Raw genomic sequence first — 24,060 nt, 5'->3', positions numbered from 1 at the left:
TGCAACTTGTCTCTTACCGAAATCAACTAACAGGATTTCGACGTGTGCCGATCTTTTCAGTCGAAGAAGGCTTTCCGTGATCTTCTGGCTCAATGTCACAAAACATACCAACGAATAGACTCCGTTCTGGATCTTTTTGGTGAAGATTCCGAAGAAATGTTGAATGCGCAAGGAGCCAAGGAAGAAGAGGGACACATTTCCTTGTCCAAAGAATCCGAAATGGAAGAAGACATTCCGCAGGGTCAATGTACCACGAGTAGTAATACTCCCCTGAAATATGCCTACGAAGAAGGCTCTGGGCCCCTCTCTGCTTTCGGGCAAAGGTCGGCACCGAGAACATGTTTCCAACGCCCTGCCTCCAGGCTCGGCACCAAAACATCAGCCAAAGCCTTGCGGCTCAGGACAGAGTCAGCCAGAGTTCGGGCACTGAACCGAAATCTTCAGCACCGAAATCCAAGCACGTCATCGTTACCGTTCCTATGATGCCGAAACAAATCTTCGGATCCGAACACTTCGGCACCGAAACATTCTACACCGAAAACATTGGCGCCGAAAGACAAATCCGCTCCTCACCATCCAAGGAGCCTCAGTTCGACGTTCTGCCTCCCAACGCTGGCCCGAAACAAAAATAACTCCTCATTAATCCTAAAACTGGTCATATTCATTCTAAATTGCCAGATAAACAGAAACCAGAGATGGAGGTAGCTTACCATATTCCCCTCAAAAAGAAAGATGTGGCTACTAATCCTTCTACTCCTGTTTCCCCACCTTCCCCACTCGACCCTAACTTACTCATTACTCCTACACATTCACCACAACCACAGTTACCTGACCACCAAGGTGATGGAGACAACAATGCACCCGATGACTGATCCAGATCTATGGGATGATTAGAATACGGATCCTAACACTTACAATGACCCGATCTATGCCCTACAATACCATCTCCACCTGATGGCAATATAGGGTTTATAGAATTAATTGATAGGACTGCTCAATATCACGGGGTTCAGCTTCACAAAGAAAATATGGAGGAGGATTTTCTTTTTGAAACCTTAAGTTATTCTCAAAGATCTACTCCCACACTACCCATGCTTAAGGGCATGCTCAAACATGCAGACAATGTATTTAAAGCCCACGAGTAGACCAAAACAACCCTACAGACAGTGTCTACATTAAAGGCCAGCTTCCCTTAGACTCCCTAGTGGTTTCTAACACACGCAAAAGAGCAAAGTCAAACATCGGGAGATGCCCCTCCTAACAAGGAGTTCAAGCTTTTAGATTCCTCTGGCAAGAGTAGCTGCACAGGCTGCCAATCACTGTATTGTACACACAGGCTCCGTTACCGAGATATGGCTGGTCTCACTATGATGAATTGGAACAATTTCTCCAATTCTTGCCAGATGAACACAGATCAAAGGCACATGATTTAATTCATAAAGGGAAATTAATTTCCAACACTTCTATTAGATGTGCGTTAGACGCAGCAGACATGCCAGCTCGGGCTGTCAACACCAGTGTTCTCTTAAGACGACACGCCTGCCTGAGAATTTCAGGGTTTAAACCTGTCCAGGTTTCCATTTTAAACCTACCCTTTGATAAACACGTATTTGTTCCTATGGGGGATACTTTAGAAAAGAAGAAAAAGGACACGGAGGTCGCAAAATCTATGGGGGCTTTGCAGTCACCAGCTGGTCAGGGGTTCCATTCGACGCTTCTTTTACAGGGGTGGCTCAAATATCTCCACAGACACCCCTTCTCACAAAGGCAACACTCGGTCACCCTCTTCCAGAGGTTACTTTAGAGGAGGATTTCGGGACAATAATGGCAAGGGAAGGGGCAAAGGTAACACACCCTGTACTTTTCCTTAAGCAAACAGACCTGCCGCCTCTTCCCCCGATCATTCCACACCAGTCGGGGGATGTCTCTCTATTTCTTCCTGTCTGTAATACAATCACTTCAGACAGATGGGTTCTAGAAATATCCAATCTGGTTATTGCCTGGAGCTTACCAACAATCCCCCAAACATTCCTCCACGAACACAGTCCCCAGCGCATCTGCAGCTTCTCAAACATGAGGCTCGCTCTTTACTGCAAAGGGGAGCAATAGAACCCGTCCCATTACAATATCAAGGGCTTGGGGTATACTCCCTATATTTTCTTATACCCAAAAAGGATGGAACTCTCAGGCCTATATTCTACCTCAGACCTAAAATCTCAACATGTGAAATTGGTCCGATTGAATGTAAACACTCAGTGCTCCCACTGCTTCAGCAAGGCGACTTTGTCTACTCTGTACTTAAAAGATGCATATTTCCATATTCCAATACATCCAGCTCACTGCAAATTCCTCAGATTTGTTGGTAGCGCGAAAGCATTACCAGTTCAAAGTGCTCCCATTCGGAGTGACCATTGCTCCCAGAGTATTCACCAAATGCCAGGCAGTCGTCGCTGCACATCTGCCAAGACCACATATTCACGTTTACCCTTACTTAGAGGACTGGCTCATCAAAGCCAGAACTCTGTGTCTACAGCACACTAAAAGAACAGTACAATTACTGCACGTCTTCAGGTTCACAGTAAATCTGTAAAAGTCCCATCTCCAACCCTCTAATGCGCAGATGTATTTGTGAGCCACCCTAGATGCACTAAAAGCTCTAGCTTGTCCCGATCCAGCCAGAATTCACAATATTCAGGCTCTAATTTCCAAGTTTCAACCCGACCACTCATTACCAGCTCTGGTATTCATGCAGCTTCTCTGAATGATGGCATCTTGCATCGTGATAGTTCCCTATGCAAGACTTCAAATGCGTCCCCTTCAGGAATATTTACCACATCAGTGGAATCAGTCTCTGGGTCAATTAACAGATTTAGTGTTGGTGGCCTCCACACTCCTCGCTCTCTGCAATGGTGGAATCAACAGAACCTTTCCAAAGGGCTGCCCTTCATCGAATCAGTTCCCCAGACAGTGCGAACAGCGGACGCATCGCTCGATGGTTGGGGAGCTCATCTCCAAAGTCACACAATTCCGGGATTGTGTTGTCAAACGCAACTCCACATAATCTAGAGTTGCTAGCAATATTTCTAACGCTCAACTCCATTCAGACTCACCTTGTAGGCAAAGCTGACCTGATACGCAAAGACATGAAAGCCATGTATTACACACAGAAGCAACTGGGGACACACTCTCCAACTGTCACACCTTGCACAAGCCATTTGGAAGTGGGCCATTCCTCACAAGATTTATTTCCTAGCGGAACACCTCTCAGGAGTGGACAATCAAATTGCAGATCTGCTCAGCAGACAAAGACAACAGATCACGAGTGGGAACTTCACTCTCAAGTTCTCCTCCTGTTCTTTAGATGTGGGGCTTCCCAGACATAGATCTGTTCACCACGCAAAATGCCTACTTCGCCTCCAGGTAGCCACACCCATTATCCAAAGCTCTATGGATGAACTGGTCAGGGATATTTGCCTATGCATTTCTGCCTCTCCCACTCATTCCACAAGTGGTTCAGAAACTCTGGCAAAGATCCCTCACACTAATCCTGGTAACTCCCACATGGGACCATCAACCCTGGTTCACTACCCTACTGGAACTCTCAGTAGTCATCCAGTCTCCTTACACAGAGCCATGGAGAGAAGACTTCCAGATCCCAAGCCTCTCAACCTTATAATCTGGCACCTGAATTCATAGTTTGGCTACCTCAATCTTCCACCAGATTGTAGGAATATCATTAACCCCTTCCATGCTCATGACGAGCTGAGCTCGTCATGAGTTGCGCCGCTCGCATGCTCATGACGAGCTCAGCTAGTCATGTAACGCGTTTTTTTTAAAACCGCCGCACAGCGCGAAAATCGCGGCGGCATGCATGCGGTTAAAGAGGCCAGAAGACCTACTACAAGAGCTTGCTGTGCAGCAAAATGGAAGCGGTTTGTTATTTATTGTAATAACCAGATCAACCCACTTGACGCTTCAGTTCAAAATATCATTTGTTTACTGCATTTGCAACGATCAAATCTAGCATATACATCTATACGATTACATCTCCCTGCAATAGCTGCATACCTTTAAAATAAACATCTGTCTCTTTTCAGAGGGCCTGTTATCAAGGCTTTGTTGAAAGGACTTAAACGAGTTATTCCACCGAGACTTCCACCAGCCCCAGTGTGAAATCTTAATATTGTCCTTACCAGAATAATGGGGTCCACCCTTTGAACCATTGCATACATGTGAACTGCAATTTCTCACTTGCAAAGTTGCTTTCCTCATTGCTATTACATCACTGAGGGGAGTAGGTGAGCTTCAGGCACTAACCTTGGAAGGACCATTCTTATAAGTACACCAGAACAAGGTGGTTCTACCCTAAATTTCTACCATAAGTAGTATCTCCCTTTCACATCAACCAATCTGTTGAGTTGCCAGTGTTCTTTCCAGATTCAGTGGCAGAACAAGCTCTACACACCTTAGATGTTAAGCCAGCATTACTCTTACATAGAAAGGACAAAACTTTTTTGTAAAACTAAACCACTTTGCTGCTTTTGCTCCACCACACAAAGGCAATCCCATTTCGAAATCGGGTATTGTACGCTGGATAGTCAAATGTATTCAGACTTGTTGTGCAAAAGGAAAGAACTTTACCAATTCCCCCTAGAGCGCATTCCACTTGAAAAATAGGGGTTTTGATGGCTTTCTTGGGAAACATTCCCAAAGCTGACATCTGTAAAGCTGCAACATGGTCTACACCGCACACATTTACAAAACACTATTGTCTAGCTGTTAGCCAGACCACAAGCGAATGTAGGCAAGTCTGTTCTACGTACACTTTCAAACCACTGCAACAGCTACAGGTTAGCCACCGCTTTGGGAGATTACTGCTGTATATCACCAAAAGGAGGCGTCGCCTACCTCGTCACTGAAAAGGGCTTCTTTGTAGAAAAAAAAGTGCTAACATCCAAACCCAACACTAGATGGCACTTATGCAAAGCATGTAAATCTACAGCTCTGCATGCCAAGAACAGATGCATACTGGGAAAGTAGCATTTTCCTTTTTAAGGGGCTAGTTCCCACCTGCCCCTTTCATCATGCCTCAGTGGGACCTTAATTTGGTTCTCACATTCCTGATGTGAGCTCTGCTCGAACCTGCTTACCATCAAGACAGCCTTTTTAGTGGCTATTACATCTGTCAGGAGGGTGAGCGAATTGCAGGCTCTGTCATCTAAGCCAATTTACCTGACCAGCTTCCCTGATAAGCTAGTTATTCGCACCAGGGCCTCTTTCTTACTGAAAGGGGAAACTCCATTCCATGTGGGGCAATCAGTCACCTTGCCCACTTTCTGTGCTCCTCTGCACCCTTCTAAAGAAGAGGAGCGATTCCACCGTCTGGACTCAAAGAGAGCATTGTCTGTCTATCTTGACTGCACTGAAGAGTTCCGGGTGGACGACCAACTCTTGGTGGGTTACATTGGGTCAAAGAAAGGTTGTGCAGTAGAGGACTATCTCGCAATGGGTCAGCCTCTGCATCAAAACGTTGTGCACTGGCCAAAAAGCAGCCTCCTGATAGCTTAAGTGCTCATTCCACCAGAGCTAAGGCCGCCAATATGGCGTTGGGTTGTGGGGAGTCAGTCCTCGACATTTGTCAGGCAGCAACGCCGTTATCCCTGCACACGTTTAACACTACTGCTTGGACAGTCTGGTCTGAAGGGATGGCCTTTTTGGTTGCTCTGCCCTGCAGGATTTCCTGGTTTAAGCTTGTCCGCAGTCCCTCCTCAGGGGATGGTACTGCTTTGGTATCTATTATGGGGTAAGGAGTCTGCGGCATGTTTGCCTTCGGTAAAGCCTTATCTGGTAGAGATGAACTAGGTGTAGTTTCCTTACCGACCCACCCACCCACCCTACGGACAGGTTTCTAAGGTCAAGGTTACCCCCTTTCAGGGCCCTAGATCAGAAACATGCCATTGTCAGTGCACTTCATGGCTGTCCTTCTGGCATTGGAAGTCATGAAAAGTAACAGACCTTAAATTCCCCCCCTCATAAGTTAGGGTCAGTGTGCGCCTGCTAATTCTCGGCTGTTTGGTTCCCCAAACTAATCTTAGCAGCTGTGTTTGGACTGTTCTTTAAAAAAATGCTTTGTCAGCTGGATCGGAATGTTGCAGAATAAATATAAAAACTTAGGATGGATGACCATCTTTATTATGGCTATGCTGTCCGCCAGAGACAGCGGGAGACAAACCCAGCAGTCCACCTGTTGAATCAACGCTGCGTAGGCCCTGCCATAATTCTCTCTGATCACAACCTCGGGGTCTCAGTGTATCCACACCCCTAAATATTTAACTGGTTCAACGGACCAGACCAGTGAGTCTGTGACCGTCGTCAAAGGAATAATCACAGACTTCTCCCAGTTTATTTGGAGTCCTGAAAAGAAGCCGAATTTGATATATTCACGTATGATATGGGATAGATAGTGCTGTAGCTCCCGAACATAAAGGACCATGTCGTCCGTATATAATGAAATCCCAATCGTCTGGTTATTAAAACTTTGTGCTGCGGCCCTGTGAGATTGTCGAATCTTACATGCCAATGGTTCCAGTGCGATGGCGAAAAGAAGTGGGGATAGGGGACACCCCCTGCCGTGTGCTTCGCTCTATATTAAATGGCTCCGATGTAAGGCCGCCCACCCTGACTCTAGCCGAAGGCCCTGTATATAAAACCTGTATCTAGCGTATGAAGACCGGGGGGAACCCTATTCTGTGCAAGATGTGGAACATAATACTGCCATTCTATAGAGTCGAATGCTTTTGCAGCGTCTAGAAGCACTGCAGTGGCCGACCAATCAGGATTGAGTACATGAAACATGGCAAAAATAGTGCATAGATTCCGGGAAGTAGAGCGCCCGGGATAAACCTGGCCTGGTCTGGGAGTACCAGGAGTAGCATCGGGGGTTGTAATTTAGTGGCAAGAACTTTCGCAAATATTTTTGCATCTAAATTTATAAGAGATAATGGGCGGTATGAGTCACACCGCTCTGGAGGCTTATCCTTCTTTAATACGGTAATGATTAATGCCTGCAGCAAAGAGGGAGGGAAACTACCTGATTCATGAGCTTCTGCATACATTTCTAACAAATGTGGTACAAGAAGGTCCGCATATGCCTTATAGAATTCTGCAGTGAGGCCATCTGCCCCAGGAGCCTTATTGTTCGGGAGGGATAATATAGCATCCTTTACATCTTCATCAATTGGCAGACTTAAGATATTTCCTGTGATTGTCTGACAACCATACACAGGCCGTGTCATTTAAATCATCGTTCATGACTCTCTCGCCCAGTGTTTACATAGTAGCATACAATTTCTGGAACTGTTCCACTATTGCATGTTGAGAAAAATACTCCTTTCCATCAGCATCGATAATATGATCTATCGGGGATTGATTAGCCCTATCCCTCAACAGATTTGCCAGTGTCCTACTCGGTCTCCCAACCTCGCCATAGGTCCTGGCCACATGTCTTTTGGATAAATACCTTACTTCTGTTTCTGCTAAAGAGTTATATTCCTCAATATGTTTGTGTATTTGGGCCAGTGTTTCCCTAGTTGGCGCTCATTCATGTTGGGCCTCTAGATCTCCTAAGTGTTTTTCTAGTGTAGTGATTTCCCTCTAATGTCCCTGAGGAGTCCTGCCGAAGTACTGATGCACGTCCCCCTAATCGTTGCTTTAAAGTCTTCCCAAAGGGTCGCCTGACTTTCCACCGAGCCCACGTTTAAGTCGAAATATTGAATGATAGCAGTCTTGACCGTGTCAGCATATATCTGATCTAGAAGTGATTCTGCTCTAAATCGCCATGTGAACAGCCTGTGTGGATTGGCGGGTATAGTCAATTCAAGGAGAACCGGATTGTGATCAAAGTCCTCTGGATCGTATGAACCTCAGCTACACACCCATTCTCCTCCTCGTTCAGTAGCCAGTAGTCCAGACAACACCAACTATTAAACGCTGGCGTTGTGTGTACCTGCTAATACCCCTTCATTTCGCAGATGCCATGTGTCCACCAGTTCCAGCATGCCACCCCTTACACACTGTGCAACTTTAACCATTCGCGCACCAGCTGTTAGATTTATCCACACGTGGGTTTAGATGTGATAACATCCCCCCCGCGCCGCCTCTGGCCATTTGCGCAGAACATCAAACATTTGCAAATAGGGCGTTGTCATCTACACTGGTCCATACATATTAACAATTGTCACTAGCACTCTTCCCAATCTCCCCAACACCATAGCCCAGCGGCCCTCCGTGTCTACGCTAGTCTGTATTGCAGTAAACTGGACACTCCTCTTGACCAGGATAAGGACCCCTCTCGCATCTGTGGAGTGTGATGATGCCAGCCGGTAAGCCGCCCAGCGGCACCCCACCTTACCTTCCGTATGCTTACTAAGGTGTGTTTCCTGCAGCAGAGCAGTCTTTACATTATGCCTGTCTAATTGCGCTAACACTTGCCTGGTCTTCTTGGGCGTGTTTAAACCACGGACATTCCAAGTAATGCATTTATACGTTTCTCCTGTCATCTATAGTGGTAATCATCATCATACCAATAACTGACTATTTCAGAGCACATGTGCCTATAGCCACACAACTTATATATGTTATTGACCTCCAAGTACAGTACCTTTGAGAGAACCTCCGCCACCCATGTTCAGGCGCTTTATGATTAGTCATCAACACAACTAGCGCTGGTCTTGTAGGTCATGCAGGCCAAACAAACTGTACCTCCATCTGAAAAGTTCTACAGATCAACATTTCAGCATTAAGTACCCAAAGTGTCAGATATGCACCACTGTTACAAAATGCATGCCCGCTTACTGTTCAATCATCGACATCCGACATGCGAGCTTGGGAGTTCCGCTGGCGTCAGAGATTTAGCATGCTCCATAGCGTGTTTTGGGTTTGTGAAAATGTTTCTGCTATCCGCAGCCCCAATACGCAATTTTGCCGGATAGAGCATGGCATAAGGGATTTGCTCTTTCATCAGCACTTTACATTTTGAAATTCTTTCCGAGCACCTTGCACTGTGGCCGTGAAGTCCGGTTAATGACAATGCATTGCCTTGATGAGTGATCAAGCCTTTTTGATGTGTAATGCGCAGTACTGTGTCCCTATCTCTGAAATTAAGCAATCTAGCAATTATTGGCCTCGTAGGAGCTCCAGGAGGAGGGCGCGCCGCCAGGAACCTATGCGCCCTCTTCACAGAAAATAGGGGCGATAGTTCATCCTTGCTACAGACCTCTTGTAGCAGCGTCTCCATGTAGTCCTCCAGACGCCCCACATTTGTGGATTCAGGAAGGCCCAAAACGTGAGTATTGTTGCACCTTGACCGTGCTTCAATGTCCTCATTCTTTGCTTGGATGACCGCTAGTAGTTTCGTGATGTCTGACGTCGTCTCCGCCACCTGCTGTAAGCCATCCTCAGCATCTGTGATACGCTGCTCCGCCTTTCCAATACGTGCTGCCTGCTTATCTAATTTCGCGGAAAAGTAGTCCATCCTACCATTAAGGGCCTCAATTTTTCCATCTATTGTCTGGAGGCTTGCTTGAATGGCGGCAAGCGATTTCTTGAGGGCCGTAGGAGCCTGTGCTGATAATTCGTGCTCCAAGGCCGCTTTCTGCGCAGACTTGCCACCTTTGCGCACTTCATATGTGAGGAGCGATTGGTTTTTGTCTGGTTTTCCCATAATTTGCTTGGCTGGTAATGACCTTGTGAGGCAAAAATAAAACCGATCCAGACGTGTCTTCAATATATAAGCAGCTTTAAAGGTCGCCTCTTTATAGTGTTAATGTGAGTTCCAGAACTAGAGGAGCCTTATTGTCGCTACCTGCCCCTCAGCGGTAATCTTGAATGAGTCCTCCTATACAAAAACAATCCTGAATAGGGAACAGTGCGCTGAGCAAATTTCCGTTGGTAGTCCCAGGTATCAAGGTGGCACTCTAGTCAGAAACCCAGCAATGGTGCAGCCAGTTCACACTCTAGCCCATGTTGCGCAGCACAAGACAGCCGGGCGGGGAAGGGGGACCAACCACAAGGCGCAGGGGAGATACAGTTCCAGAAAAATACCCTTGTGTGTCCTCAAGGTGTCCCCCAAAGCAAAATGTCCAGTGCGGCAAATGCACCTCAGCACCAGCCACCTCGCACTCCATACTCGTCACGTTGCATCTCCAGGGGGCCTCTACCGCCGCAGTGCCAGTCAGTGGTCTTGGGTGCGTGCAGCTAAATGGTCGCCAGTGCGCACGACAGGCAAGTAGGTGGCAGCTTGTCAGGGGGGATCTAAAAGTCAGACACTGTGTGTGCAGGGGGGGGGGGGGGGGGGGAGCCCGACCCTGATCCCGCTTCCAAGAGGGCGGCCCACTTGCAGCACCGGAGCCGGTCGCTTGCATAGAGCGGCGTCCCCGGCCTCTTTGTGCAGGGCCTCGGCTCACCTTCTCCTGCAGCCCCCGCTCGTCCCCACGATTCCACACACCTCTCTGGATCCTCTCGTCCTGCGACCCCGTCTAGGCCACCCCTCCAGTGCGCACCAGCCGCTCCGACAGCGCAGACACATGCCACCAAAGACCCTGGTAGCCTCCTACTCCGGCTCACACCGCCGCCATTTGCTTCAGCTCCGCAGCCAGTCACGTGGTGCCAAACTCCTCACAGCGCGTCCCAAATCGGCCCAAAACGCATCGCCAGCGCGACCAGGTGCCCAGCAATGCAGTCCTGGGACTTAATTGAGTGGTTGGCTCGGTTAGGGCAGGATATAGTCAGGATTTCATTCGGCGGCCGGCAGAGCAGCACTACAGTGCGGCCATCTTGCTGAGCACCAAGCCACCCCCCCACACATAGGTAGGTTGTTCCTTCTTAGCACTCCCAGGCGAGTCACCACTCCTATTCACTGCACTCTTGGGGACAGGATTTGGCTGGGCTTTTCCTGTTTGCCTGTTGTGAGTTCCACATCACCAAGCCTGATCTCCCAAGAGGGCCCCTCTGGTCCCTTCAATCTCCTGTCGTAGTTCATTAAAACCAGATCGGTTGGCTTTTTCCCCCCCTTCTCTTTTTTTCTTATACCGTTAAATCATTCCTGCATGTTAATGGGATTTTTGGAACCCTAGAAATAAAAACTGGGTATTCGCTAGAATCAACTAGGTTTATAGTCTAATGCTTATAACAAGGTTATATTTTTATCTATTTGCCATTACATTTATTAACCCTATTTTTCAATTAACATCAGCTGGTATTTCTAATCATCAACAATCACAGGCAATCATGTTGTAGCCTCTTTAGCGCATGAAGATGGGGATACAAATGGACCTAAAAGCCTCGCACTATATTTGTTTGTCCTTCTTGTCACCATGTCCTTTTATTCTAATGGCATGGACTGTTTGTATAATCACTGTTTTGGGGCCCACAAAAGACCGGAGGCTAGATATGAAACATAAAAATATATCAACTAAACTGATACCGACAACCTATCCTCTCTACATTCATTATTAAGCATTCTCCAAACATCTATTTCAGTACTAAATATGCAATCGGACAAGTTAGACCTTCAGATCGATCTCATGAATTTTATGGCAACTCACGTCTCCTGCATTAACCCCAAAATAGATATACTTACCAAACCGCTGATCAGGTCCAAACACCTAAGAGCAAAGAACTACAATGTATCTGCAAATGCGACCAAATAATAGATAAATTAAAGTACTCTGCCGTCTATATTAACAGATATATTGAATGAAATAAGGCATAAGGACGATCATAAACCATTTTTTAACGCAAATTCCAGAGGAACATATACAAAAGCAAGGAAACCTATGAACGAGGAGGACAACCAAATGTGTCTGATTGTGTAAGCACAAATGAAACTCAAAACGATCTACCGCGGATTCATGTAACATCTAGTGGCCTACAACCTCTTACTACAAACGCAAAAAATACGTTCACCCCCCAAGTATTAACAAAAAGGCAAAAAAAGCGCTAGAAAGGGAAGAGTGAACATGAATGGTTACACGCATAAGGATGCAGAGGCCAAAAATTATATTCAGTGTTCAATGCCATGCAAAAAAAGAAATCTCTTCCAGAAATAAAGGTCACAGAAGAAAAATGTACATTACTCGATAAATCCGTGGATCGCATATCGCACCCTCACACTAACAAGTTAGAAAATAAAGCTAGCGAAAATAGCGCAAAAATGTGGAAGGCAAGTCAGAAGGACAAAGCCAAGCATACCCCACCCAAACACGCCTTACCTCCAAAGGAAATGGATGCAAACAAAAAACAAAAAAAAGGGCGGCCTTCCAGACACCTTGCAAATGGAGGTTTTCACTTCAGACGCTGAACAGGACATATCTGAAAACGCAAACGATAAGGTCAACTTAGACGCCAGAGGTAGCATCTGGTAATCACTCTGAACAGAACCTCTTGGAAAGGCCCAAACCAACCAATAATAGTCCAATAGTGGCTCCTGCAATTAATCACAGTTCTAAAATTAACAACCACGAACGTATAATAACTTCTAGGGTGGACAAAACAATCGTGATCACATGTCCCCCATTAGTAAGTAATATGGAGTATGAGCCTCATTCTACAAGAAGCAGCCCTCTGTTCCCCAATGAGGACAAAAATAAAAAAAATCTTCCCATTGTGCAGGCCAAATAAGATATAAAACCCCAATGCAGGATCATATAAATGAAGCATCGTCGGAACAGATTTTACCAACAGAAGCAAAGGATACCAGCGACTGGTGGCAAATCACAATCTCCCTATACAGTTCAAGAGGCAAGCAAGTTATTTTAAATAGGGGAAATATTTTGAGGCTGATAAGTGAGGTGTCAACATTACGTTTTATCGAAACTCATTATCTGTGAAGTTTCTACCAAATGCACATAATCAGCTGACTGAGATAACAGTAACATCATGGAAGTCAGAAAAAATAGTAAATCAAATTTTCGACGCCAAAGAGCAATTCAAATCATGGGGCATAACAATAATAAAATCTATACTACGGCACTACCGAGCTCCATTGGGACAATAAGAGTAGCACCCATTCTTTTGTATATTCGATTTTGCATAATACCCGAGGACCCACCGGTACAGAAACAATTCCAACAGAAGACCTAATTATAGGCATTGGTCACCGCTAATCTCAAAAAACGTAAATATGCAATGACCAATTTCTGAACCAACATGTGCCCTGCAATCTGCTAAATTAAATATATATTCCTGGGATATTGCAGGTGCAGCAGCCAAGCTTACTGATAGGATTCTAATGGAAACTTGGGCTCTATACGACATCATAGCACTGCAAGAAACCTGGTTGACAGGCTCATTTCAATTGCCGGGATTTACATTACATCAGGTGGATGCTGTGAAAACGAACCGCTTCGGAAGACCAAAAGGCGGATTATCGGTCTACATATCAAACATTAAGGTAGAATCAGAACAGATGCCGACAACTTAAAAAAATATATAAATAATCAGACTACATATTGGCAGTGATCACTGGATAACTTCTTTAATTCTTTTCAACATATACGCTTATCCAAATACCAAAGAATAATCAATAACATTTAAAAAGTTAATACATTAAATATCCGAAGTAAGTTATAAAGCCCCAAGTTGGGAAATAGTTATACCAGGTGATTTCAGTACCCATCTTGTTTATACACCGGACGAAGACGACCAGTTAGCAGTAGAAAATGAAATTTGGTTGGTAAACCATCAAACGGCCCAGCCCTGGAGGAAACTTAATAAAATAGGTAAGGAATTGGTCACCCCTCTAGAACATTTTGGTTTGAGAGTAATTAATGGGAGAACACTGGATGATAATCCTCCAAGTTTAACATATATTATGGACCGACTACCGGGTCCGTAATGGACTATACTATTTAGGACCCAGTACGTTAAAAATTAAGTGCACAACGGATAGCGATTGTTCAATTCAGCAAATAGCAATAAACATACATCCGGACAGATACCAGTCTGTTTTAACAATCGACGAGGGAAGTACAGTAACTACTCTTAAACAAGTGAATTGGTCATCTAATCAACTTCCAGAACTTGCAGGCAATGCCAAACAATATTGGAGGATGGTATAGTGTTATCTTCTACCATATTAAATGCCTGGATCAAATTTGTGATTGAAATAACAAAACCGAAAATTAAAGAGCTAAAAAAAAGAGAAATAAGGAAGGTAAAAAAACAAAGTAACCAACCAGACGCATTGGGCAAGCTAAAATAAAACTGAAGAAGGAATTTCAGTAACAGGTTTGGCAAGAAAAACAGATGAGTTCTGGGCAAAGTTGGTCTACAATTAAAAACAATTCAATGCCAAAGCGTTTTGGAAAACAGTTTAAATAAGATTTACAAAGTAACGGTATCATCAAATGTTATAGAACAAGATTGGGTAGTGTATTTGAAAATTTGAAAACTTATTATTGAAGAACAGCTGCAAGTAAATAAAACTAAAAAAAATTGGAAATCCATTGAAAGTGAATTAATAACCAGGATGAAAACATTGCCGTTTCATGAGTTTGTACCCACTTTAGATATTAAATTGTGTGCGCTTACAAGAGTCGAAAATGTGATCAAATCAGGAAGAAGTGACAGTGCCCCAGGACCAAACGGCATTACACAGGTCATATTTAAATTGGACCCAAAATATTGGGCCAATCCGATAATGCTATTTAAAGAGGTGGAAAATACAGGTATAATTCCAGATAGTTGGAGGGGATCAATAATAATCCCTATCTTTAAGAGTGGAGACAAAACAAAACAATCTAATTACTGATTAATAGCCCTTATTGACTCAAACAAAATATTATGCATAAATAATATTGGAAGATCTAATTGGTCAAATTCTAAGAACCTGATTCCATCCCTGCAAACAGGGTTTTGGAAAGGGTATGGTACCTCAATTAATATAACAGTAGCATTAATTGCGGAAAAAAGCAAACGCCTAAAGAAAAAACGACAACTCTGCTTTATAGATCTGAAAGCTGCTTTTGGTCGGGTGGAACAATCACTCCTATGGGCTAAACTAAGACAGTGAGGTATAAAGAAACATGGATTCAAATTAAGGTAGGGGACGGGCCCAAACTATCAAGGGAAATACCAACTGCAAGGTCTCAAGCAAGGGTGTGTGCTAGCTCCACATCTGTTTAACCTCTTTACGGCGGATTTAACGACCCACTTGGATCTAGTTAACTCACATGCTCCAAGGTTAGGTCCACTAACGATATCCCATCTATCATACGCTGATTGTGCTGCTGAGTCATACAGAAATTGGACTTCAAAGATTGATCAAAGAAACAGCGGCGTATACAAAACTTAACAATTTAGAAATTAACACTAGCAAAACAAAATCCATGCTTATTGAGAATAATCCCCATGCCTCTTGAAAGATCAAGCTGGGTAATGTAATCATAGAAGTCAGTACCTATAAGTATCTGGGTTTTAATTTTGATAAAAATTTCAACTTTCATGCACACCAACTGTATATGGTTAGGAAGAACAATGCTTTAATACATGCATTCAGCTTGCTCGCAAAAAAACTAGACGGTCCCTCCTTCTAACCACTTCTCTCCGCTATTAAAGCAAAATTGCTTCCTTCTCTAACCTACACAAGTATGGTGATGCATGGTAGGGATTCCAAAATGTTGGATAGACTACAAATTAAAACATACATGCAGGTTTTTCGTTTGCCCTTTAATGCTTCCCCCGCTCAAATTAGTTTGGAATTCAGACTGACACAGCAAAACATAGAAAGAAGGTACCAGTTCATTAAATCCATGCATAAAATACGAAATAACCAGTCTAGCCCTCTAATCAGCGCTTTATGGGAAGCTGTGACAAACAATGAGAATTCAAATTACAATAAAGATGTTTTCATCTTTACAATTAACCAATGCGGGGGACTTGAATTTGTTGCATCCTACATTTCATCAAGCCATGAATAAAGCTGCAAAAATTAATTCGCTAGTTGATGATAAAAGTATATTTTCGCGGCAAGACCATGCATGGATGACAATTCAAACGTATGTCACATTGCAACCGGCAATTTACCTACATCAAACCTATCCGGTGTATTTTAAGAAAAAACTATTGGCAACGCGCCTAGATGATCTACCGTCTGTCAGACAAACCAATATGGCGATCTAAAGGACCAAAAATGTGCAGACTATGTGATGCCCCAGACGAGGACTTTGTGTATTTGGTCTATATGTGTCCCAAACTGAACGTGCGTCAAGCACTTTTAAAGCGCATTTTTAATGAGCGAGCGGTTTGAACGTGTAGAACAGCCATCATGAGAAGTCTGGACTCCACAGTTCCTCAGTTAAATTGTAAACTTCTGAAGTTTTTACAATCTCATGACGAAGTAAAACAGAATTGTAAGTAGTATACAACAGCACAAGGATCTTGTCCAGATGTAAGACTAAGGTATTTATATGGTGATAAAACAATAGCAGGATGTTGATATCTAGAACTGTAGAATTTCCTTTTTTACAGACTTATTCACTACATTACCAAAATGATGAAGTGTATCTACAATTATGATTTGAATTAATTTTAGAACTGTCTATTTTAACAAATCCAAGATATTTTTCTGTGTTGCACGAATAGTAGTCAATGTTTTTAAGACCATATATTATTTTTCTTAAAAAGGGGATTTCTTTTATATGTATTTATCTTGTATTGTGAGGGTTTTTATTAACTAATAACAATAAACAAACTGTAGACTAGATGAAAGTTCTGTCAGAAGAAAAGCAAAAATGTTTCCCAGATTTCCCATTTACAAAATATAGGCAGCTAGATTATTGCAACGTAGGTGGTCAAGTTTTAGCAGAGCTTTCCCGGGTGTGCAGGGCTTTTGTCCTGATCAAATGGGTGTAAATAGTGATTCTATAGTTTAACACTGCTGTTACTTTCAACACAGGTTGTCATGTATGCTGTCCCTTCCTGATATGACAAGTATAACATTGTAAGGGCTGCATTCCCCCCTTAAAGTCTTGAGTACATAAACACACTGGATGCCTTTATTTGAGAGCTAAATGGCAAGCTGCCCAATGTAGTGATTTAACTTTTATCCACTATGGACATTTTTCCTTACTTCAAAGTTGTTAAAATGTTACTGTTCTATCATTAAAGGTCAAGAATAAAAAAAATGTTTTGATAAGGTACATTTTGCCTTGTGCAGTTAATCCTTGGTCCGTTTTTGTCTTCAAAGAGTTGAACAAAAATTCATGTTTCATCCTTTCATTGTGGATAATATTAAGCACTTTTCCTGTTTTCACTAGGACTAGGCCAGTTGTAGACATGAGTCTCTCATGGGGTTCTGAAATTAATCTGAAGATGAAGAACATAATGATGTTGCTCCGCAAATGCTGTAATCACCCATACCTAATTGAGTATCCACTAGATCCAGCAACTCAAGATTTTAAGGTAGTGTGCATGTATTTCTGATGGCCTTTCTGTAAGTGATGTAACTTTTTGGAAAATGTAATTGACATTTAAACACAATTAAATCGTAAGATAAGGATTGGAATGCTGTTAAGGAGCTATTTAGATTACTGTGGGCTTTGGTTTGTCCAAAATGCACCCTCCTCCTGGATGGTCTTGCCCTTTTTTGCTGTAAATGCCTCGATTTGAACCTTTTGATGTGTTATGCAACTCCATTGCAGAACACAATTTTTGCTTTCCTCTTACTCATAGTTCCTTTTACTTGTGTCCTCTGGTAACAATGTGTTGCCTTAACTGTTAAACATTTGGGCTTTTTTTCTTTGCATTATCAGGCAGTGTGAAGTGAAGCCTAAACTGTGCTCAGTGGTGCTGGAGATCGGTCACAGCTGCAGCACAGACTGAATTGGGTGCAACATTATGCAGCAATGCTGCTTGTCACCTTTGAGGGTATCCAATTAGTGAATAGGCGTGTGGTGAGGTTGGGCCTGAGTGCAGGCAGTCTCAATGGTCCAGCTAGAAGACTAATTGAGCAGCCAGGTCTTCAACTTGTGGAATTCAGGGAGTGATAAGGATGGCCTGATGGGTTGGTGGAGGTTGTTCCACGATTTGGTGGCTTGGTAGGAGAATAATCAACCTCTCGTTCTGCTTCTATGTTCTGATCTCATTATGATAGATGGAAATAGCCTACAAGCCACCTTTGTCCCTGCTACTCCTGTGTGCATGATATTCGGGCATGGGACCCCCGTCCTGAGTGACCCAACTACATGTGCAACTGGTATCGTGACTTATTATGTCAAGCTAACACTCCAATTTAGCGTGTATGCTGAGGCCGAAGGCCTGGCATCCCAAAGACCAGAACTGGTTCTGACCCTAAGGGGGCACCAAAAATACCCTTTTTTGTCGACCTGGATCTTTTTCCATATCATGGGTTTTTGACAGGCAGTGGTGGTAGCATACCGATTTCAGCAGTCCTGAATAGACCTTTTTTCCTGTGTCAAATGAGTGCTGACTACTGTTCTCACTTGCGTTAAATGCTCTGCTTCCCTTTGACCCACTGACGTTTACTCTTAACATTGCTAGTTGGGTGCGCTTGTTGGAAGCGAGGCACACATGACAGTGAGTCTGTGCAGTGGGAATACGTTTGCCTGGTCTAGTCCGATTATTATAGATGGCCACAGATTTAGTATGGTACTAGTTGGATGGTAGATGGGGCTTCCCCAGATAGTTTAAGTGTTTTGCATGTATTCCTGTGGCTGGAGGATAGAGACCCAGACGCTGAAGTAAGGAAGGATTTAGACAAGCCTTGGAAATTCTAGGAGCACCTTTTAGCAAGAAATTATTGCTTTTTGCCCTTTTCTAAGCACTAATAATTGGTTGGATGGTAGTTAGAGGGGTTGAGCAGGCTGCTAACCATGAAACTTGAAGACCTGGATTGTTATTGCAGTGTTGGCACTTAAAGCAATATAAGAGTCTGGACCTAGGACTTTTCATATGCCTCACATTTTAAGTGTAATTTAAAAAGCAGATAATGTTATTATATAAATGATTGTCTATTGTCCCATTCGATCAGTCGCTGATGACTACAACTAATGTCCTGCATGATTTCTTCTACAACTTTGTTACCATGTAGTGGTTTGGTGAATACGATTTGCACACAAGTACATTCAGACAGAAGTAACAGCACTGCAAACTTGTAATTAACGTTGTTGAATTGAATGTTCAGTAAATGGCAATTGTCCTCCACAGGTTGATGAAGAGTTGGTTAACAGTTCTGGCAAGTTTCTCCTGTTGGACAGAATGCTACCAGAGCTCAAAAAGCGAGGTCACAAGGTAAGCTTTTAGTCAAATTTTCTTTATTTGTGTTTGACATAAAACTAGACTTTCTGGGTGTTCTTGTAATGAGATCGGGACTAGTGGCTTAATTACATGCTTTAGAATTGGACAAGTCAGTCTTTCTAATGGTGACATAAGCATGGAACTAAAAATTCTGATTCTGATGGATATACCTTTTTAGGTCTCGGCTAGAAGCGAGCGAAGCTCGCTCTCGCCAGAGACCTTATTGTTAGCGGCTCAGCTTCCCAGGAGGACAGTCCTGGCCGCGCGCAAGGCGATTTGCGCCGGCCACGCGCGCGTGAACGCGCTGTCCTCCTCGGAAGCTGAGACGCTAGCAATACCTCCCGCTACTTGCGCATGCGCCGTGCCCCATGGAAGGTTTCGGCTTTACGCATGCGCCGTGCCCCTTACTGCAGCACCGTCAGTGTCCTGTTCCTTGTACTCAGACTGGTGTTACCGCTGCCAGGACAGACCGTTCTCTTCATGCTCTTGGGCACAGGACACACTCCTTGCATTTAGGACACAACCCCTGCCCCTGCTGCTGGGCCATAGGACAGGCTCCTTATTCTTGTCTGTGACTCACCTGTCTGAGCCTCGGTTCCTGCTCCTGTTTCTGGCCGGTGACTTTAGAATATGCCTAGAGGAGCTCTGCACCGAGTCACCCGGGTGTGCTCAGGCCAGAGACGCCCACGCTCTCCACAGGCCAGTGGCACAGCTCGTGTGCATACATCCAGGTACTGTCGGGGAGTACAGGTCGAGGCACCCCCCATAGTGTACACTGTTCCAGTAATCAGCAAAGTGCACAAGTCCGGTGAAGCACTAGGACTGTGCGTTGGGTGTAAGCAGGTCTGCCTCTTACTGGCCAAACTTGGGGTCGATGTGGCGAGCGGCGCGGCCCACACAGTGTCCACAGTGGATGGAGAGTGGGCGGACTGGTGGCTCGCCTCCCGGTTAGTGATGGCGAGAAGCAGGAGAACCCCCATGTGCTGGTGCTGCATGGAGGTGCAGAGGTGAGTGCCGTTTTATCAATTTATGTCGCCATTTTATTTTGAATAGCGCTTTCCATGACGAGCAAGGCTTCAGAGCGCTTTTTAGGCAATTGGGTAACAGTTACTCTTTTTTTTGTGCTTAGTTGGTAGAATCAGTGTTTTCTTGGGTGTCTGTGGAGCTTATTAGGATGTGCGTGAAATGCGTCGAGCATGGCATGAAGCAGAGCTATGTGAGAGGGGCAGAAACACGTTTCCACAACGCTTTAAATACAACAGTGCACGTAGTGGGGCAATCTAGAAAAATCATTTGCACACACTCTAGTCCCTGGCCCAACCCCGCTCATAGTCTGGCCTCGTATACAGAGAAACATTTTAGTATCTTTAAACATATTTGAATGGAGTTTCTACAGTATACAACCTGAAGAGAATCACTTCTGGTTGTTCCTAAATTTGGCAGTGTAGAAACATGAGGCACTACACTGTAGCGTGGCTTTCCCAGGATCACACAATTTGGCTAAGCGGGGACGCTGGGATTTGAGCCTAGGTTTTCACTTGGCATTATTCAGCCACACGAGGTATCTGCACCGTCTCTACTTTTGCAGAAAAAAACATTGTTTAGTGTATTAATAAAGAGTGGTCATTAAAACTTGCATGTCGAATTTGGAACCACATGCTAACCAACCTGATACTACATAAGACATGGCTGTCCAAATAGTTAGATAACCCCTATGTTATTCAATCGCAAAAGAGCAAGAAAACTCATTTTTATGTTGGTGTAACTGGCATTCAGTGACTTATTAAACAACCCTTGTGTATGCCGCCATGCACAGTAAAAATAAATCTACAGATAAGCTTCCAATAGGACTCCGTGTTACCAAGGACGGAATGCTTTACTATTAATCATTGTTGTTTTCAAATAGGAGTTCAATTGCAGCAACTGAGGAGAACCAGGACACCCTTAACAACAACAACAAAAAGCATTTTCAATGCATAGGTCCCGCTTTTACCACAGTTTGAGCTATTGGCATTATAAATGACAATGCATTTTATTTGTGTTCAGAAAACCTACATAGTGTGCGTTTATGCACAGCTTGCAATTTTCAAAACATATAAATAAAATGTATTGCTATTTATGACGCCAATAGCTCAAACTCACGCAAATGTGAGACCTATTGCATTGCAAATGCTTGTTGAATTTCCCCAATGGGCAGCATTCCACAGAAACTTTTCTCCTCGACTCTCCCACGTCGAAGTCACAATGGAACGGCTGTGCATGAGGCTCCGCCTGACTTAATCAGAGCCATAAGATGACCTAGTCGGTGTGCTGACGTCCGTTCCCTTTTTTTTCCGGCTCCATCGATGCATAACCTTTTTTCCCAGGCTCTCCTTTTCTGGGAGTTTTAATTGTTACTGTTGCTGCGACTTTGTAGCCGTTGAAAATGACTTCTCGAAATTCAGGATACAAGCTGTGCCGGGAATGCAGGGGCCAGATGTCCATCACTGACCCGCTCTAAGATTGTTTGTGGTGTCTGTCCTCTGATCACAACGACTGGACATGCGCTTCGGTGTAAGCAGATGAATCCGAAGGCCCTGAAGGGGAGGCCGGCCAAGTTATTCATGGCCAAAAGTTGTCGCAGGAGATCTTGGACACGAACGAAGTACCCGACTCCTCATACTTTGAGATCCTCCAAGAAGCCTCGTCCGCGCCTAAGATGACAGAGGCTCAAAGGCTGTTGAGTAAGAGGAATATCAAGAGGAGCATGAAGAGACTGGAGAAGGGGAGATAGTGGACGTTAGCCTTGAGTTTGAGGGATTACAAGAGGCTAGTAGTCTGGTTACCTCCCCTGAGTGACAATTGGCATCACCGAAGGGCTCGCCATCTCCTGAGGTGATTTCATATCCTGCTGTAATTTGAAGAGCTGAGGACCTTTTAGAGTTGCTGCTTCCCACAACTGAATTGAAATCAGATAGAGGTTCTACATTCGACTCCTGCATCAGAACCATTGCTGCCCTTCAATGAGGCTTTAACAGAGCCTATTTTGGATGTTTTGTCCTCCCTGGCATTTCCAGGAGAGTGGCTAGAAGGTATAAGGTAGCTCCTGGGGATCTGGCTTTTCTGTCCTCCCATCATTCACCAGAAAGCCTATTGGTCCAAGCTTCTTATTCTTCCAAGTTATCAGCAGGTTCTTTTTCATCCACGCTTGTTGATCGGAAATTAAAACGAATGTAGCAGTTGGGAAGTATGGCCTTAATCTACGAATGACACATGTCTCTTGGGATGTTACATTTATACTCTCATGGACACAGCTAAGGAGCTCTTTCCAAAATTGCCCACGAAGGTCCAAGGGCATTATCTGAACTGCTGACAGATGCTCAGGCTGCTGCTCATGTTGTAATCCAATCTGAGCTGGACACTGCGAACTCTGTAGCCAGAGTAATGGGGTCTGTGGCAACATGAAGGCATGCCTGGTTACAAGGTTCAGGCTTTTCGCTTGATCAAGCTATGTTGCTGGACTTGCCTTTTGATGGGTCTCGCTTGTTTGGACTCGCTTGTTTGGAGCTAAGGCCAATTCTGCGCTGTAGCACTTTAGGGATAGCAAGGCAACAGCAAGGCTCTTGGGGCTTCAGACCCATCCCAGAGACTATAGACCGTTTTGCAGGTTTAATACTCTGATCAGGTCCTCCATGGGAAGAAGCAGACGTAGTCCGCATGGTTATACCCGACAGCAAGTCTCCACCACTTCCTCCTCCACCTTCTCCTCTTTTGCATCTCCAACCATTGTGGCAGCGAAGCAGCTCTGCGATCTTAGAGCATGCTTGTCCCGTGGAGGGCGGTTGGCCTATTATCTACCGCATTGGAGGTCTGTCACTACAGACCTCTGGGTTTTAAACATCGTAGAAAATGGGTATGCCCTACCCTTTCAGGAGTTTTCTCCCCCCCCCCCCTCCTTTCCCTCCCTGTGAGGGCCTTTGCTCGAAGAGCATCTTCGGCTGCTCCAGCAGGACGGACTGTCATTGCTGCAAAATGGTGCATTCGAGATTGTTCTAAAGCAGGAAAGAGGTCATGGGTGCTACTTGATTTCCCATAAAGAATGGTCATTTACGACCAACTCTCAACCTCCGGATTTTGAATTTCATCTTGAGCAGGAGAAGTTCAAAATGTTGACCCTGGCACAGGTTCTTCTCACACTGGAGAAGGAAGGCTGGATGGTGTCGATCGATTTTATAGTATGCATATGTTCACATTCCCATTCTACGGTAGCATCGGAAGTGTCTCTGCTTTTTTACGGTGGGGTCTCAACATTACCAATTTGCAGTCCTTCCCTTCTACCTTACTTCCGCACCTCTGGTCTTCACAAAGGTGATGGGAGTGGTGGCAGCACATCTCAGAAGGTCCAGGATTCCTGTGTTTCCCTATCTGGACGACTGGCTTCCCAAAACAAAATCGCCAGAGATTGTGCCGCATCATTTGCAGTTAATACAGCTGTTCACCTTGGGTTTTATGATAAATGTACCCAAATCTCACCTGGTCCCCTCTCAGCACAGCCTGTTCATAGGGGCAGTACTGAATACTATGGTGAGTCGTGCCTCCCCGCCTCCACAGAGGATTCAAGACATCAAGATTATGATTTCACTTTTTCAGAATGGAGCGTCTGTTCCAGTCCTGTAGGTCTTGCGCCTGCTTGGTCTGTTTGCTTCCTACCTTCTGTTGGTCAGCCATGCATGCTGGCATATGAGGGTTCTCCAGTGGTGCCTATGC

At 44.5% G+C, this 24,060-nt stretch overlaps 1 protein-coding gene across 1 annotated transcript in view; it reads left to right on the top strand.

Moving 5' to 3' along the window:
* LOC144754873 (lymphoid-specific helicase-like) overlaps window positions 1-24,060 on the top strand; it is a 544,631-nt gene that overhangs the window by 259,344 nt on the left and 261,227 nt on the right. The window contains exons 15-16 of the mRNA XM_078643187.1: window positions 17,316-17,460; window positions 19,225-19,308. Of these exons, the coding sequence (XP_078499313.1) occupies window positions 17,316-17,460; window positions 19,225-19,308 (229 nt within the window). The remainder of the gene's footprint in view (window positions 1-17,315; window positions 17,461-19,224; window positions 19,309-24,060) is intronic.

The sequence above is a fragment of the Lissotriton helveticus genome, chromosome 5_1 (genome assembly GCF_964261635.1).
Source record: "Lissotriton helveticus chromosome 5_1, aLisHel1.1, whole genome shotgun sequence".
Taxonomy (NCBI): Eukaryota; Metazoa; Chordata; class Amphibia; order Caudata; family Salamandridae; genus Lissotriton; species Lissotriton helveticus.
This window is presented reverse-complemented; position numbering and strand designations above follow the sequence as displayed.